The sequence below is a fragment of the Microcaecilia unicolor genome, chromosome 6 (assembly GCF_901765095.1).
Source record: "Microcaecilia unicolor chromosome 6, aMicUni1.1, whole genome shotgun sequence".
Taxonomy (NCBI): Eukaryota; Metazoa; Chordata; class Amphibia; order Gymnophiona; family Siphonopidae; genus Microcaecilia; species Microcaecilia unicolor.
In genome coordinates, this window is record NC_044036.1 from 131,932,142 (window position 1) to 131,946,148 (window position 14,007).

General features: G+C 46.0%; 1 protein-coding gene across 5 annotated transcripts in view; it reads right to left on the bottom strand.

The window, feature by feature from the left end:
- The window catches only part of RAD18 (RAD18 E3 ubiquitin protein ligase), a 185,732-nt gene extending 176,974 nt beyond the window's left edge, over nt 1–8,758 (bottom strand). For all 5 annotated transcript variants that reach the window (XM_030207274.1, XM_030207273.1, XM_030207275.1 and 2 more), the window contains exons 1-2: nt 8,631–8,758; nt 7,180–7,261 (exon numbers count right to left, since the gene is read on the bottom strand). In XM_030207274.1, coding sequence (XP_030063134.1) covers nt 7,180–7,261; nt 8,631–8,678 — 130 coding nt within the window. In that variant the 5' untranslated portion in view covers nt 8,679–8,758. The remainder of the gene's footprint in view (nt 1–7,179; nt 7,262–8,630) is intronic.
- Nucleotides 8,759–14,007: the final 5,249 nt, after the last annotated feature.

The window sequence follows — 14,007 nt, forward strand, 5'->3', positions numbered from 1 at the left end:
CTAAACAGATCAACACTGTTATTAGTGTACCCTATAAATCGGCCTTGCAACCTAAATTTGAACAGCAGTGTAAAAGTTTCTCAAGGTCACAGAGCGAGTAGTAAAAAGAAAAACTAGAAGTTTTACTGTCTGTACGCTACAGGCATAGCTACACAGCCAGCGCCACTTGTCACCTCTAAGCATCCAGCTACCTGTCAATATCTCCTCTATCTAACTGAAAACGTTATTGAGTCGTTTTTTCCTCTGATGCTTTACTTCAAGCTATCAAAAGGTTTATCCACACACACAGTTTACCATAAATTATATAAACCTAGCACGATCTAATCAAATAAAGCTAGTCTTTTGAGAACCTTAATAACATTTTAAGTCTTCAAATCCAATTTTAAAGTTCTCCCATGGAGCAGCAGTAAATCTTGCTATGAAAGCTATTCAAGACACCAAATGATTTATCCCGAGACATTGATGCTGCTTTGTCTGTAAATCATGCCCTTGATGTTAGACATACAGACACAGGGCAGACTAGATGAGCCCTGTGGGCCTTATCTGCTATCGGATCCTATAATGCTACAAATATAGTTATACCAGTCTATAACCTATTCAGGAAGGATGAAGTAAAATCAAAGGAAAGATGAGTGCTGCTATATATTTAATAATAAAAAAAAGACAACACTGTTGAAGCAACTGAGATGCAGGGCGTTCAAGGTAAGTAGGCAGCAGGGCAAGTTAAACTGGAAAGAGGGAATGGGATGAAATAGAGATTTAATTGAAGATGTTCAGAAAGTTGCTATGAAAGGAGCTGTGCTTTTCCTAGGCGATTTCAACTTGCCAGAAGCAGACTGGGATGTCCTTGCTGTGGTGTCATCTAGAAGCAGGAAGATTGTGCAGAGGTTCTGGTAACAGGACCCTCATGGAACAAAAATAAATACAGTAAAACTGGAGCAGTAGACTTAACCTGTGCTAGTGACAGCAACAGGAAGATGTAGACATGTGGTATTGTGAGACTCAAGGGTGAAGGGGAGGAATACAAAGCTGATAAGGGTAAAGCAGAATTGCCTAATAAATGTTCTGTGTTCACAGATGACGGGCCGGGAGCTGGACAGCAGAAAACAAACAGGAATGGAAGCGAGATAGACTTTGAACTTCCAGAAGTCCTGGCAGCAGTTTTCAGGACTGGAAATCGGTAGATGTGAATTCTCTTCACTAACGTAGAAGATGGAGGCTGAGAATTACAGGGTGATTAGTCTGACCCCAGCGTTAAGTAAATTAATAGAATTACTGCTAAAACAGAATGATGCTGCATTTCTGGAATCCAATGCCACATGTTTTCTGAGGGTTGGTTTGTTTGTTGTTTTTACCAGAGGTGGGTCTTCTCAGACAAATCTAACCAATTACTTGGACTAAGGGGTAGATGCATCAAGCAAACGTAAAAAAATCAGAAACGTAAAAACCTTTACCGAATCTCAAATAACGAAGCATGCTCCAAAAACACAGCCCCAAAAAGTTTGGTGCGGTATTGGAAAGAACGATGCACTAATCCCCGTCGGTAATCGGCTCGTAAAGCATGCGCAAAGCAGCCAAGCGTTATGCTGGCTGCTCTGCGCATGCCAGAAACGTAAGAAAAAAAAGAAAACACAAACACGTGGCTCCCCACTTTCCCCTGCATGTCTCCACAAACATTAAAGGATCGGGAGGGGGCAAAGGTGCTCATCAGCAGCGTCCTGTATGGACGGCCTTGCCTTGCCCCCCCCCCCCCCCCCGAGGTCCCCGCTGCTCCGTTTGTGAAATAAAAGCTTTTAAAAATGAAACCTTTGCAGTTGCTGGGCTCCCCCTCCCTTCCTGTGTCTCTCTTCTTTAGTCGGCAATGCTCCGCCTCCTGCACTCCTCCACCTCCGTGCCCCGCCCCCGATTTCGTCCCCGCCGCTCCCCCCGCCCACCGGACCCCCCCTCCACCATAATGGCCGGTGCAGCGCCTCTCACCTATGTTTGAAGGCGCTGCACAGGATGGATCAGCTATTCTTTAGCTCTTCTGTCTCCTCCGATGTCTCCTTTTTCTTCCTGTGTCCGCCCTCCTCTGACGTCAGCTATCTACTTCGGGGGGGGGGGGGGGGGGCAAGCAAGGCAAGGCCAGGCCGTCCATACAGGACGCTGCTGATGAGCGCCTTTGCCCCCTCCCGATCCTTTTTTAATTTAGTTTCCTTTTTTATTTTAGGCACAGGGAAGCAGGGAGCCACTTTTCTTTTAAAACATGCCAGCAATTTGGTTTTTCATCGTGCAGGGGGCAGTGGGGAGATGACAGCTCAGGCTTTAACGACAGGTCTGAGCTGACGTTAAATTTCTGGTGGTAAGTGAATCGTTGCTATTGTCGGTATGGTTAGTGCATTCCGAATTGTCTACATTTCAATGGTAGTTTCTCATTTGCATTCCAGTTTCGTTAGCTGCTACTGCCGTCGAAAAATAGGCTTTAGTGCATGGAAAGGATAGGAAATTCTTCCTTAAGGGCTCATTTAACGATGAAAAACGTTTAGTGCATCTGGGCCTAAGTGACCAGACAGTTGGATTAGGGAGAGCAGTAGACATAATACACTTGGATTTCAGCAAGGCCTTTGATATGCAACAAGGACTAAGAGACAGCCACAAACCAGCAACCATTTCCCGGCTTGTACTTCTTTGAAGCCATCTCTCTTATGTCAGTCAGCCTCGCCTGCTGCAGTTTTGAACCACATGGAAAACCTTAGAGATGCACATTCAAAACAGCAGACGGGCCCAGACAGAAAAGATAAGGACACAGCCCTACTTGTTGTCACTGCTCTTCTCACTCCTATGGTCAGATCAGGAAGAAGAAAGAACAAACAATGTAGCTCCTGTCAACAACAAAGGCCTACAAAACCCTGGGCCTGGATTGATGACATTGGTATGGACAGCCTCAAGACAGCATTAAAATTTTCTAGTGTCAAAAATAGGCCAGATGAAAGGGTCTGCTGGACCACAGTTTGCCACTTACGGTTTATTCTGATTCACAAAGCCACAGTCCCCTCAGTGTGCTCAACAGAGTCTATCCAGTTAGTCCAGGTGATAATAGAGAGTGGAGGTCACATAGATGCTGATAATAGTCCCAGGGAAAACATCATGACAACTATGGGGCAACAGTTATTGGTAACTAAGACACTGGGAAGAGTAATCAGAAACAAATGTCAACACCTTCTGTAACCTCTCAACCACTCATTGCCCAAGGGATGGAAAACAAACACAAGGATGTTATAATGCCATTGTATCGCTCCATGGTGCAACCGCACCTCAAATATTGTGTCCAATTCTGGTCGCCGCATCGCAAAAAAGATATAAAGGAATTAGAGAAGGTGCAGAGAAGGGCGACGAAAATGATAAAGGGAATGGAACGACTTCCCTATGAGGAAAGGCTGAGACGGTTAGGGCTCTTCAGCTTGGAGAAAAGGCGGCTGAGGGGTGATATGACAGAAGTCTACAAGATAATGAGTGGAATAGAGCGGACAGATGTGAAGCGTTTATTTACACTTTCAAACAACAATAAAACCAGGGGACACAAGATGAAGCTAGAATATGGTAGATTTAAAACAAACAGGAGAAAGTTTTTCTTTACTCAGCGTGTAGTTGGACTCTGGAACTCATTGTCAGAAAATGTAATGACAGCAGCTGGCCTTACGGAGTTTAAAGGGGGTTTGGACAAATTCCTGAGGGAAAAGTCCATTGAACATTATTAAAAATTAATTTTTTTTTTTGGGGGGGGGGGGGGTGGGATTTTGCCAGGTTCTTGAAGCCTGGATTGGCCGCTGTTGGAGACAGGATGCTGGGCTTGATGGACCATTGGTCTTTTCCCAGTATGGTGGTGCTTATGTTCTTAAGACAATCAAAATAAATGTTGGCTAAGTTAAAATAAATTGTGTAGATTTTTGCTCCTGCTTCACACCACACAATGCAAGTCTGGACTTGTGTCATCAAAAAAGGAAGTGACCAGGGTTGATCTACTTCTCCCACTGAAGAGATGGCACAGATGTTCCCTTCACCTTAAACATTATCTCAGCATCGACAGGGATGAGCTGTTCTGCTAACCCTGCAGAATAAATGTATAAATGGCCATTATGAGTCACCAAGCTGATGAGCACCATACTCAGGTCTCAAGTGCAAAATTATTAAATGGCTTCTGACTAGCCTGGATAGATTTTAATCAGAAAAAAAAGCTACTTATCCTTATGAACACTGCCAAAATACAGCAACAACCCAACTGCCCTCTGATAGGCACTATGTGTAATATGCTGATACTGCAGCATTCCCATCAGCATGAGGGCTTGCTGGCAAAGCTGCTGAGCTATCCAGAAGGAACTAACAAACTACTTCATGTCAACTTTCTCTACAGGAAGCCTGGAAATGCTGCCTCTATACTGCTGGACACTCAGTAGAAGCCCATCACATTGCAAACATAAGAAAACAGCATTTACTTTTAAACTGGAACTGTTAAAACACTGGGGACGAACATCCTTCCTTATGTTTTCTATTTTTGGGCTGATGTCTTAGAGATGATTAGTTTTACAGCTGCATCACATCGTATAGATTGGCCTAAATCAGCTTACAGTCAGGAAGGGGTCTCTACAGAGTCATAGTGTACTTATTTACAACATTTATAAACTGCCTATCCAGTGCAATGCACATACCTAGGCAGTAGAAAACACACACATAATAGATTGAAAATGCTTTCACTCAAGATAGTTCTGAAATAAGAGAGCCATACCACTGACTAAGACCACAGCCTCTGTTATTAAAAACAGATAAACATGGGATAAACACAAAGGAATCCTGTTTAGAAGGAATGGTTCCGCCGAGATTGGGTGGCGATGCTGGTAACTGGGAAACAAAATGGGTGCTGGGCAGACTTCTACGGTCTATGCCCTGATTGTGACTGAATAGATAGGGATGGGCTGGAGTGTAAATTTTAAGGGGCTTCAACATTAGCTTCAGAACTTAGTACAAAGACAGTGCTGGGCAGACTTCTACGGTCTGTGCCCTGAGAATGGCAAGGACAAATCAAACTCGGGTATAAAGTATCACATACCATGTAAAATGAGTTTATCTTGTTGGGCAGACTGGATGGACCGTTCAGGTCTTTATCTGTCGTCATTTACTGTTACTCTTTGGGGTTCTACATGGAATTTTGCTACTAATTGGGATTCCGGAATCTTGTAACACTTTAGGATTACATCATCTTCAGAACTTTTAGTACAAGAACAGTGCTGGGCAGACTTCTATGGTCTGTGCCCTAATCGTAACTGGATAAGGAAGGGCTGGAGTGTAAATTTAAGGGGCTTCGACGTTAGCTTCAGAACTTAGTACAAGAACAGTGCTGGGCAGACTTCTACGGTCTGTGTCCTGAGAATGGCAAGGACAAATCAAAATCGGGTATAAAGTATCACATACCATGTAAAATGAGTTTATCTTGTTGGGCAGACTGGATGGACCGTACAGGTCTTTATCTGCCGTCATTTACCATGTTATTATGTAAAAACGTATTCCTCAACTCTCCTCTTCAGTGATCTATGCTACACCAAAGGAGGTAACACAGTAACGTAGTAGATGACGGCAGAAAAGGACCTGCACGGTCCATCCAGTCTGCCCAACAAGATAAACTCATATGTGCTACTTTCTGTGTATACCTTACCTTGATTTGTATCTGTCTTTTTCAGGGCACAGACCGTAGAAGTCTGTCCAGCACTAGCCCCGCCTTCCAAACCACCGGCTCTGCCACCCAATCTCGGCTAAACTCATAAATTCATTAAGCATTTCAAGCGTGTAAAGTATGTTTTACATGTAAAGAATTGGCTTCTCATAAAATTATGGGCTTCAACATGTGGAAGCAAACAAACATAGCAATAAGAACAAGGATATTTTCACGCAATCTGAGCACAAGGGCTGCTGGAGGCGATGTTCGGACAAAGTCGGGAGATACCCGCATAATTTATAAAGGGCCCTGTTTACTAAACCACGTTATAGGCGCGTTAGCGTCTAACGTGCATCGTGCCTACAATATCCCTATCAAACATATAAACGGCGAGTGACCGTACTCACTCGCAAATGCGCAGTAGAGACTTCCCTCTCTGCCCCGCCCCCGCTTCAATACGGGGGCGGGTCGCGGAACAGAGAGGGAAGTCTCTACTGGCATGCTGCAGATGTCGGAACCGCTCCCCCTCCCCCTGGCCCGAGCAGCACTGTAAACTTACATCAGCACGCAGCAGCAGGCACATCAGCTAAGCTGCCGTCGGGCTTCTTTCTCTGCCTTTGTCCCGCCCTCACCGACGTTACATCACACGAGGGTGGGACACAGGCAAAGAAGGAAGCCCGCCCCGACGGCAGCTTTGCTGATGTGCCTGCTGCTGCGTGCTGATGTAAGTTTACAGTGCTGCTCGGGCCGGGTGGAGGGGCGGCAACGACTCCGGGGGGGGGGGGGGGGCTCCTACCCAATCATATCCTGCTGACTGGGTGATCCTCAGATTTTATAGAAAAAGACCATATAGCCTTTCCAATCCTCCCATCTACATCACTATCTCTTCCTCAGAGATCCTATGTGTTTTTCCCATGCTTTGGCGTCACTATCCGGTAAAGGTCAGGGTGGACTGAGGAATGGAGTAAGGACACTTATCCAGACACTGACAACACCCAGCAGCGGCACTAGAATAACTATGCCGTTAACTAAGGAAACAAAAGGACTGTCTTAAGTTAACTGGGTAACTATTCAGGTATTGACACTGAGTATCAGCAGTACACCGGTAACTCCCAGCAGGCCACCGACTGTCCAGATAGGTGCCAGCACTGAAAATTCAGGCACAATTCAGCTGACAGCATTAAAAAAAACACTGACTGTGGCCAAAAGAATATTACCTCCATGGAATTTATGCATTCAACTTTTTAGGAGGGGTTTCCAAAAAATATGACCAACTAATCTTAAACAAAGGCCAAAGAGAAGTTACCATGCAAGTTATACCCAGTCTGTGGCAATTCAAAGACACACTTTCTTTTACATCTTTGCTTTTTTTGTGGATCAAGACATGGAAGATATAGAAATGAAGAACTGAGACATGTGCCCAAGAAAAAGGAACAGATTTCCCAGAAGCAGCTCAAGTTTTGTTGCAAAACAAATCTTACAACAATACTCACAGTTATGTGAACACTGAGGTATGATCATTGCAATATTGAAGTAATCAAAGCAAATTCCACATCGCAGCAGATCATCCACCACCTGCAATGCAGAGACAGAAATCATCCAAAGAACAATTCAGAGGTCTTTAAAGAGGTAAACAGCGAACAAAACAGCAAACACAACAGTTCTGAAAACAAAAGACTGGAAGTACAATATTCTAGCTCCAGGACGCAGTGTAATAAAAGTTACTTAATAACATTATCTGTCACACAAGTATGGCTAGCTCTAGTACTCAAGATGTTCATGACAGCAACAACCAAAATGTTGTTAAAAAAAGAAAAAAAAACATAAGGGGTAAAGGGATTCGATTTACTGCCTTACAAACAAAGAGGTTTATATATATTATATGCAGGTACTTCCTCTGTCCCTAGTGGGTTCACAATCTACATTTTTGCACCTGAGGCAATGAACGATTAAGCGACTTGCCCTGAGTCACAAGGAGCTGAACTACATAGTCTGCAATAAGTATGAACTGTAAGGAGATTTCTCAGGCTTGTAAGAACAGAGTGGGATTTTGGGTAACACAAAGCTCAAACTCACCAAGCGTTACATGGTACAGAAGTTAAACAGTTTTATGAAAGTATGCCAGCAGCAAATCTGAGGAAAAGTGTGGAGAGGGGCATCAAGTGACCTCCAGTTGCCCCTTGGCCTTGCAATGAAGAAAACTGTTCTAGGGCTAAAGGAGTAGTAATAGTCTTTGGGATTCCGGAATCTTGCTACTATCTGGAATTACTACTACTTAACATTTCTAGAGCGCTACTAGGGTTACGCAGTTCTGCACAGAATCTTGCTACTCTTTGGGATTCTGCACGGAATCTTGCTACTCTTTGGGATTCCGGAATCTTGTTACTATCTGGGATTCTGCACAGAATCTTGCTACTCTTTGGGATTCTGCACGGAATCTTGCTACTCTTTGGGATTCCGGAATCTTGTTACTATCTGGGATTCTGCACAGAATCTTGCTACTCTTTGGGATTCCGGAATCTTGCTACTATCTGGGATTCTGCACAGAATCTTGCTACTCTTTGGGATTCTGCACAGAGTCTTGCTACTCTTTATCCTTATCCCTTATTTGTCCTGCTTGTCTGTCCAGATTAGATTGTAAACTCTGTCGAGCAGGGACTGTCTCTTCATGTTCAGGTGTATAGCGCTGCGTACGTCTAGTAGCGCTATAGAAATGATGAGTAGTAGTAGTAAAGGAAGCTCTGGTTCTTAAGTGGAAGGAGCTTGGGATCCAGAGAAAGAAACCCCATGTGGCCTCCAGAACCTGCAGTTTGAATTTCTGCACCTGACCTCACACAGGCACTACTGTACTCTGATGGGAAAGGGGCCAAAACATTTGAACCCAAAGCAGCCAGGGCAGTGCCCTTAGCAGGAAGCCCTTCAGCCTGAGAATCCCCGCATTCACCTTCAGTTGCGGCAGACCCTTGGGCCACTCGACCTCGGCACAAGCCATGTCCTGGTCCCGGCAGCAGAGTGACAGAAAGCGCGGGAACTGCCGTGGGCGCAGCGTCCGAATTACCCGCGCGACGCCAGGAAAAAAGACGTCACAACCCTCGCGGCACCGGAAAATGACGTCACAATCCGCAAGCGCGAAAGGAGCTCCTGCATTTCTCTCTACGCACAGGCTGGGAAATGGAGTTCTGGTATGGGGACTGCTACAGGGGATAACCCCCCGCGCCCCGCCCCCCCCCAACAACAACTGGGGGGTACAATTTGTGCTGTAAAATAAGACTTTGCAGAGCTCCCAAGTTACCTGGTTCCAGGAGGGAGATTTTTGGCCAGTCCTGGATTGTGACCTGCAGCACTTGCAATGGATAGAATCGGGGACTACAAATCCCACAACACTTTGGGGTATAAAACCTGAACTGGTCAAAAAGTCTCGCTCCTAGAAATGGGTAACTTTACTTGGCAGCTTTGATTTTGTTTACCAAAAGACTTGCTGTTCCACATTTAGGGGCCCTTTTCTTACAGGGTTGTTATAAAGCAGCAGGTGTGCTGCTCGCCATTCCGGAACTACCACCAGTATATCACAGGAGCCTGGTCATAGTTCCCACCCCCCAAAAAGTTTCTATTTTTGTAGTGTCATTGCTTGCCCAGAGCTGCCTGGTTACGACCGGGTTAGCGCAGGAGCCCTTAATCGGTGGCGGTAAATACTCCCCCCCCCCCCAAATAAAAATGGCTGCACAGCAAGTGGTTCACGACACGTGCTGATGCTAGCGCAAGCCCCCTTTTACTGTAGCTTAGTAAAAGGACCCCTAAGGTCTTATTGCTGTCGATAGGTTACCCCTTTTCAGTGCTTTTTTTCCAGCAAAAAAGGTGCCGATACCCAAATGCCAGGGCGCCCTTCAGGGGTAGGGTGATCACTAAGGGGCCCACCCCACAATAGCCAGGCTCTCTGCAACCAGTCCCAGAATCTATGACAATGCACAGTTTGTGTGTAGAGCCTAAGCTCTTTCATTAAAACTTGGGGACCATGGGTCAATTTTAGCAGACAGTGGAAAAGGTGCCGGCATAGGCGCCAACTCCGTGGGTGCTGTGGGTGCTCGAGCACCCCCAATATTTTCACCCGCCCAGGCAGGGGCGGGGGGCGCCGACCTCTGAAGGGCACCGCCGCCGCTTACCCCTCCGACGTCACAGCAGGCAGCAGCTGCGCAGTGTCAGTGAAAGCGCTGCCCACTAGCCTTCCCTTCGCTTCACTCGTTCGTTCCCTCTCAGTGTCCCGCCCTCGCGGAAATGATGTCAGAAGAAGGCGGGGCACTGAGAGGGAACGACGAGCGAAGGGAAGGCTAGTGGGCAGCGCTTTCACTGATGCTGCGCAACTGCTGCGACAACAGAGGTAAATTTAAATAGAAGATTTAGAGAAGAGGGCGAGCAGGTGGACATGGGAGCGGGAGGGCAGGGAAGAGAGAAGCATTGATCGATGGATGGGAGGGCAGGGCCCAGGGAGAGAGGAGAAATTGCTGGACATGGAGGGGAGGAGAGGGAGGAGAATTGCATGGATGGATGGATGGAGGTGGGCAGGGGAGAGAGGAGCATCAATGGACATGGATGGGAGGGCAGGGCCCAGGGAGAGTGGAGAAATTGCTGGATATGGAGAGGAGGGCAGGGGAGAGAGGAGAATTGCTGGATATGGATGGAGGGAGGCAGGGGAGAGAGGAGCATCGATGGACATGGATAGACATGGATGGGAGGGCAGGGCCCAGGGAGAGAGGAGAAATTGCTGGACATGGAGGGGAGGGGAGGAAGGAGAATTGCTTGATATGGATGGATAGAGGTGGGCAGGGGAGAGAGGAGCATCGATGGACATGGATGGGAGGGCAGGGCCCAGGGAGAGAGGAGAAATTGCTGGACATGGAGGGGAGGGCAGGGGAAAGAGGAGAATTGCTGGATATGGATGGATGAAGGGGGCAGCAGGGGAGAGAGGAGAATTACTGGATATGGATGGATGGATAGATGGATGGAGGGCAGGGGAGTTGCTGGACATGGGTGGATGGAGGGCAGGGGTGAGGAGAGTTGCTGGACATAGATGGATGGAGGGAAGCAGAGAGTTGCTGGACATGGATGGAGGGGAGGGCAGTGGAGAGAGGAGGGTTGCTGATCATGGGCGGATGGAAGGGAGGGCAGTGAGAATTGTTGGACATGGATGGAGGGAAGGGAAGAGAAGACAGGAAGGAGATGCACATGGATAGAGGGGAGAGAGAAGAAATGCTGGACATGGATGGAGGGGAGGGAAGAGAGAGGAAGGAGATGAGATGAGGGAAAGGGAAGAGAGGAGAAAAACTGCGCATGGATGGAGAAAATAGGCAGAAGCTGGATCCACTGGACAGTCAAGTCTGCGAGGACCCAGCTTTTACTTATGGATATAGAGCAAGAAATGAAGAAGAAAGGAGGAAAGGAAAGAAATAAATGGAAAGGAAGCCCTGGAAACGGAGTTAAGAGAACAGATAGCAGCAGAATCAGATACTGGGCCAGCATGATCAGAAAAACAAACTCACCAGACAACAAAGGTAGAAAAAAATCATTTTATTTTCATTTTAGTGTTTGGAATATGTCCACTTTGAGAATTTACATCTGATACATCTGTTGTCTAATTTTGCAATGTATAGCAATGTGTTTCTTTCTGTTTGTCTGGTGTTGTGCTGCATGCAGGGTCTAACTTCTTAGGATTTCAGGTTAATTTTTGAAGAATTTGAAGAGGGGCTATCTCTGTTCTGCATGTGTGACTGCAAGGCCAAGTGTCTGAATAGGGATCTGTTTGTTAGATTCTGAGATTTTGCTAACACATTGTTTTTCAGAGTTGGCAAGACTGTCTGTTCTTATAATTCATGGTCTGTATGCTAATTTGGTTTGTGTCATTTAGAGTATAATGGAGCTGTAACAGCTTACAGAAATTATTTATAATGAAAACAAAAAAAACACGTTATTTTTCTTCTATACTGGTGTAATATTTTCAATGATGCCATGGCTGGTAAAAGGGGTGTGACTACTGTAGGGGTGGAGCCATAGTGATCCCACCCCTGGAGGGGTAGGGGCGCTGACTAATAGGCTGCAGGAGGGTGCCAGAAACCCTAGGACCGGCTCTGCACCCGCTGGAAGTTGGAACCCTTCCCAGCCAGCCCACCTGCCCGGTATCCGCCCTCTTCTCCCTCGGTTCTCCGCCGGTCCGTCCTCGCCTTCCTGTGTGCTGCCCAGAATTTTAAAACTCATCTTACCTTGGGGTCCCGGCGGCAGCAGTGAAAGGCGAGCAGGCTCGGCGCGTCAGCCTTCCCTTCTCTCTCAGCTCTGGTCCCGCTCTCATTTTCTGTTTCCGCAAGGGCGTGACCAGAGCTGAGAGAGAAGGGAAGGCTGAAGCACCTAGCCTGCTTGCCTTTCACTGCTGCTGCAGGGACCCCAAGGTAAGATGAGTTTTAAAATTCTGGGTGGTAGGCAGGAAGGCGAGGACGGACCGACGGAGGACTGTTGTGGGAGAAGAGGTCAGCCTGGGGTTGAGACTAGCACTCGGAGGAGAGGGGGGCCTGGAACTCGGAGGAGGGGGGCCTGGAACTTGGAGGAGAGGGAGGGGGAGGGAGGGAGAGAGGGGGGGGGGACAGGGAGGGGGCGGGGGGAATGCACCACCTGTTTAAAAAAAATTCAGCACCCCCAATCATTTTGAAAAGTTGGCTCCTAAGGGTGCCGGTACTCAGTACCCCCAAGTACCCCCTCAAAAAAAGCCCTGCCCCTTTTAAAACATGACGTCAGACACTCTCCTGGGCATCAACCATTCAAAATACAGAAGAGTTTAAAAAAAAAAGAAAGAAAAAATCAGAAAAGAAATCAAAAGAAATGGCACCACTCAATTCGTGAATTAAGTCCACAAGTTCAAAACAATTCAAAATAAAAATCTACTTTTGTTCTCCCTGGAGCAGCATCTTTCATCTGTCTCCTCCTCTGTTTAACGGAGCAATCCATTGCAAATGAGCAGTACCCTACAGAGAATTGTTGATTGTTCCTTTTGTTCATAGTATTCAACTGCAGGTTGTTCGTGTGCGGATTTTTTCCATTGTTGGACCTCAATTGTCGAATGCATTGCCTCTTTCTGTACAGCAATTGACTTCTTTGGCAGTATTCAAGAAACAATTAAAGGCTTTTCTGTTTCAGTGAGCTTTCTCTGAAGCATTGTTGGTGAGGGGTTTGCGCTCCAGGTTCTGTTTATGTTTATTGAGTGTATTGATGGTGATTTATGTGATCTGACTATGTTTGTTTTATTGTGCTCCACCCAGATTTTTGGATGGACGGTTTATAAATGTTTGTAAATAAATAATTTTAAAACCTAGCGACTAGGATACACTTGAAGAAGCTATGGAAACCCCCTTATCCTCCAAAAAGAACAGTAATTTGGCAAGTTGATGGAAAATATATCTTTTCCCTTCGTTGGTAACAAAACATATACAAGGAAACCTCAACTGAAAAACTGCCCCTAATGAAACAGTATCTTGACTATATGATAGAAATTGCTTTCTCCTAAGTTGCATCCATCTTGAGACATCTGGAAAAACTAATACTTTATCTCCTAAAAAGGTGACATTTTTAAGCCTAAAATAGAAGCGTAACACCATCTCCTTATCCTGAAGAAAATCAAAGGAAACAAGCAAAGTAGCTCGTCCAGATACTTCTATTTACGATGATTCTAACAACTCAGATGGATTCAAATCCTTCCCATCACTTTTTGTTTCAGATTTAGTACATAATAAATAAATAATGTTCTGGATAGGAGGAATGCTACTGGCTGGTATCTTCAAAATTGTTAGCAGGAAATTTTAAAAGAGTTCCTGGGGACCCAACAATCTGGAAACTGGAAAATTACAAAACTTTAAATTCACTCTTATTTTGGTTCTCCAAGTTCTCAATCTTTCTCAAGAACAGAGTTTTACCAGCAGCCTGGCCATCATATTCTTAATATCCAAAGAAGATTTCTCCAACTGATCCAACCTGGAAGAGTGCTGTTGAACCATTGTCTCAAGGACTTGCAGTTTAGTTGTTGAATTTAAAGAAACAGTCGCAAAATTTGCACATACCGAGTAAAGGTTCTCCATAGCCGACCACAGTGCATCCATAGTAACTGTTGTCACTTTTTCTAGTGGCTTCAGGGGGATTCCTATGGCCAGATTTCTAGAGGCTACAGAGTAGAATCTGCTTGGCTTTCTTATCGCGCCACTCCCTCACCACCGCAAGCTACCAACTCCATCTCACCCCCGGGCTTACCACGCATCTCCCAACACTGGCGTTGACATCACCAATACTTC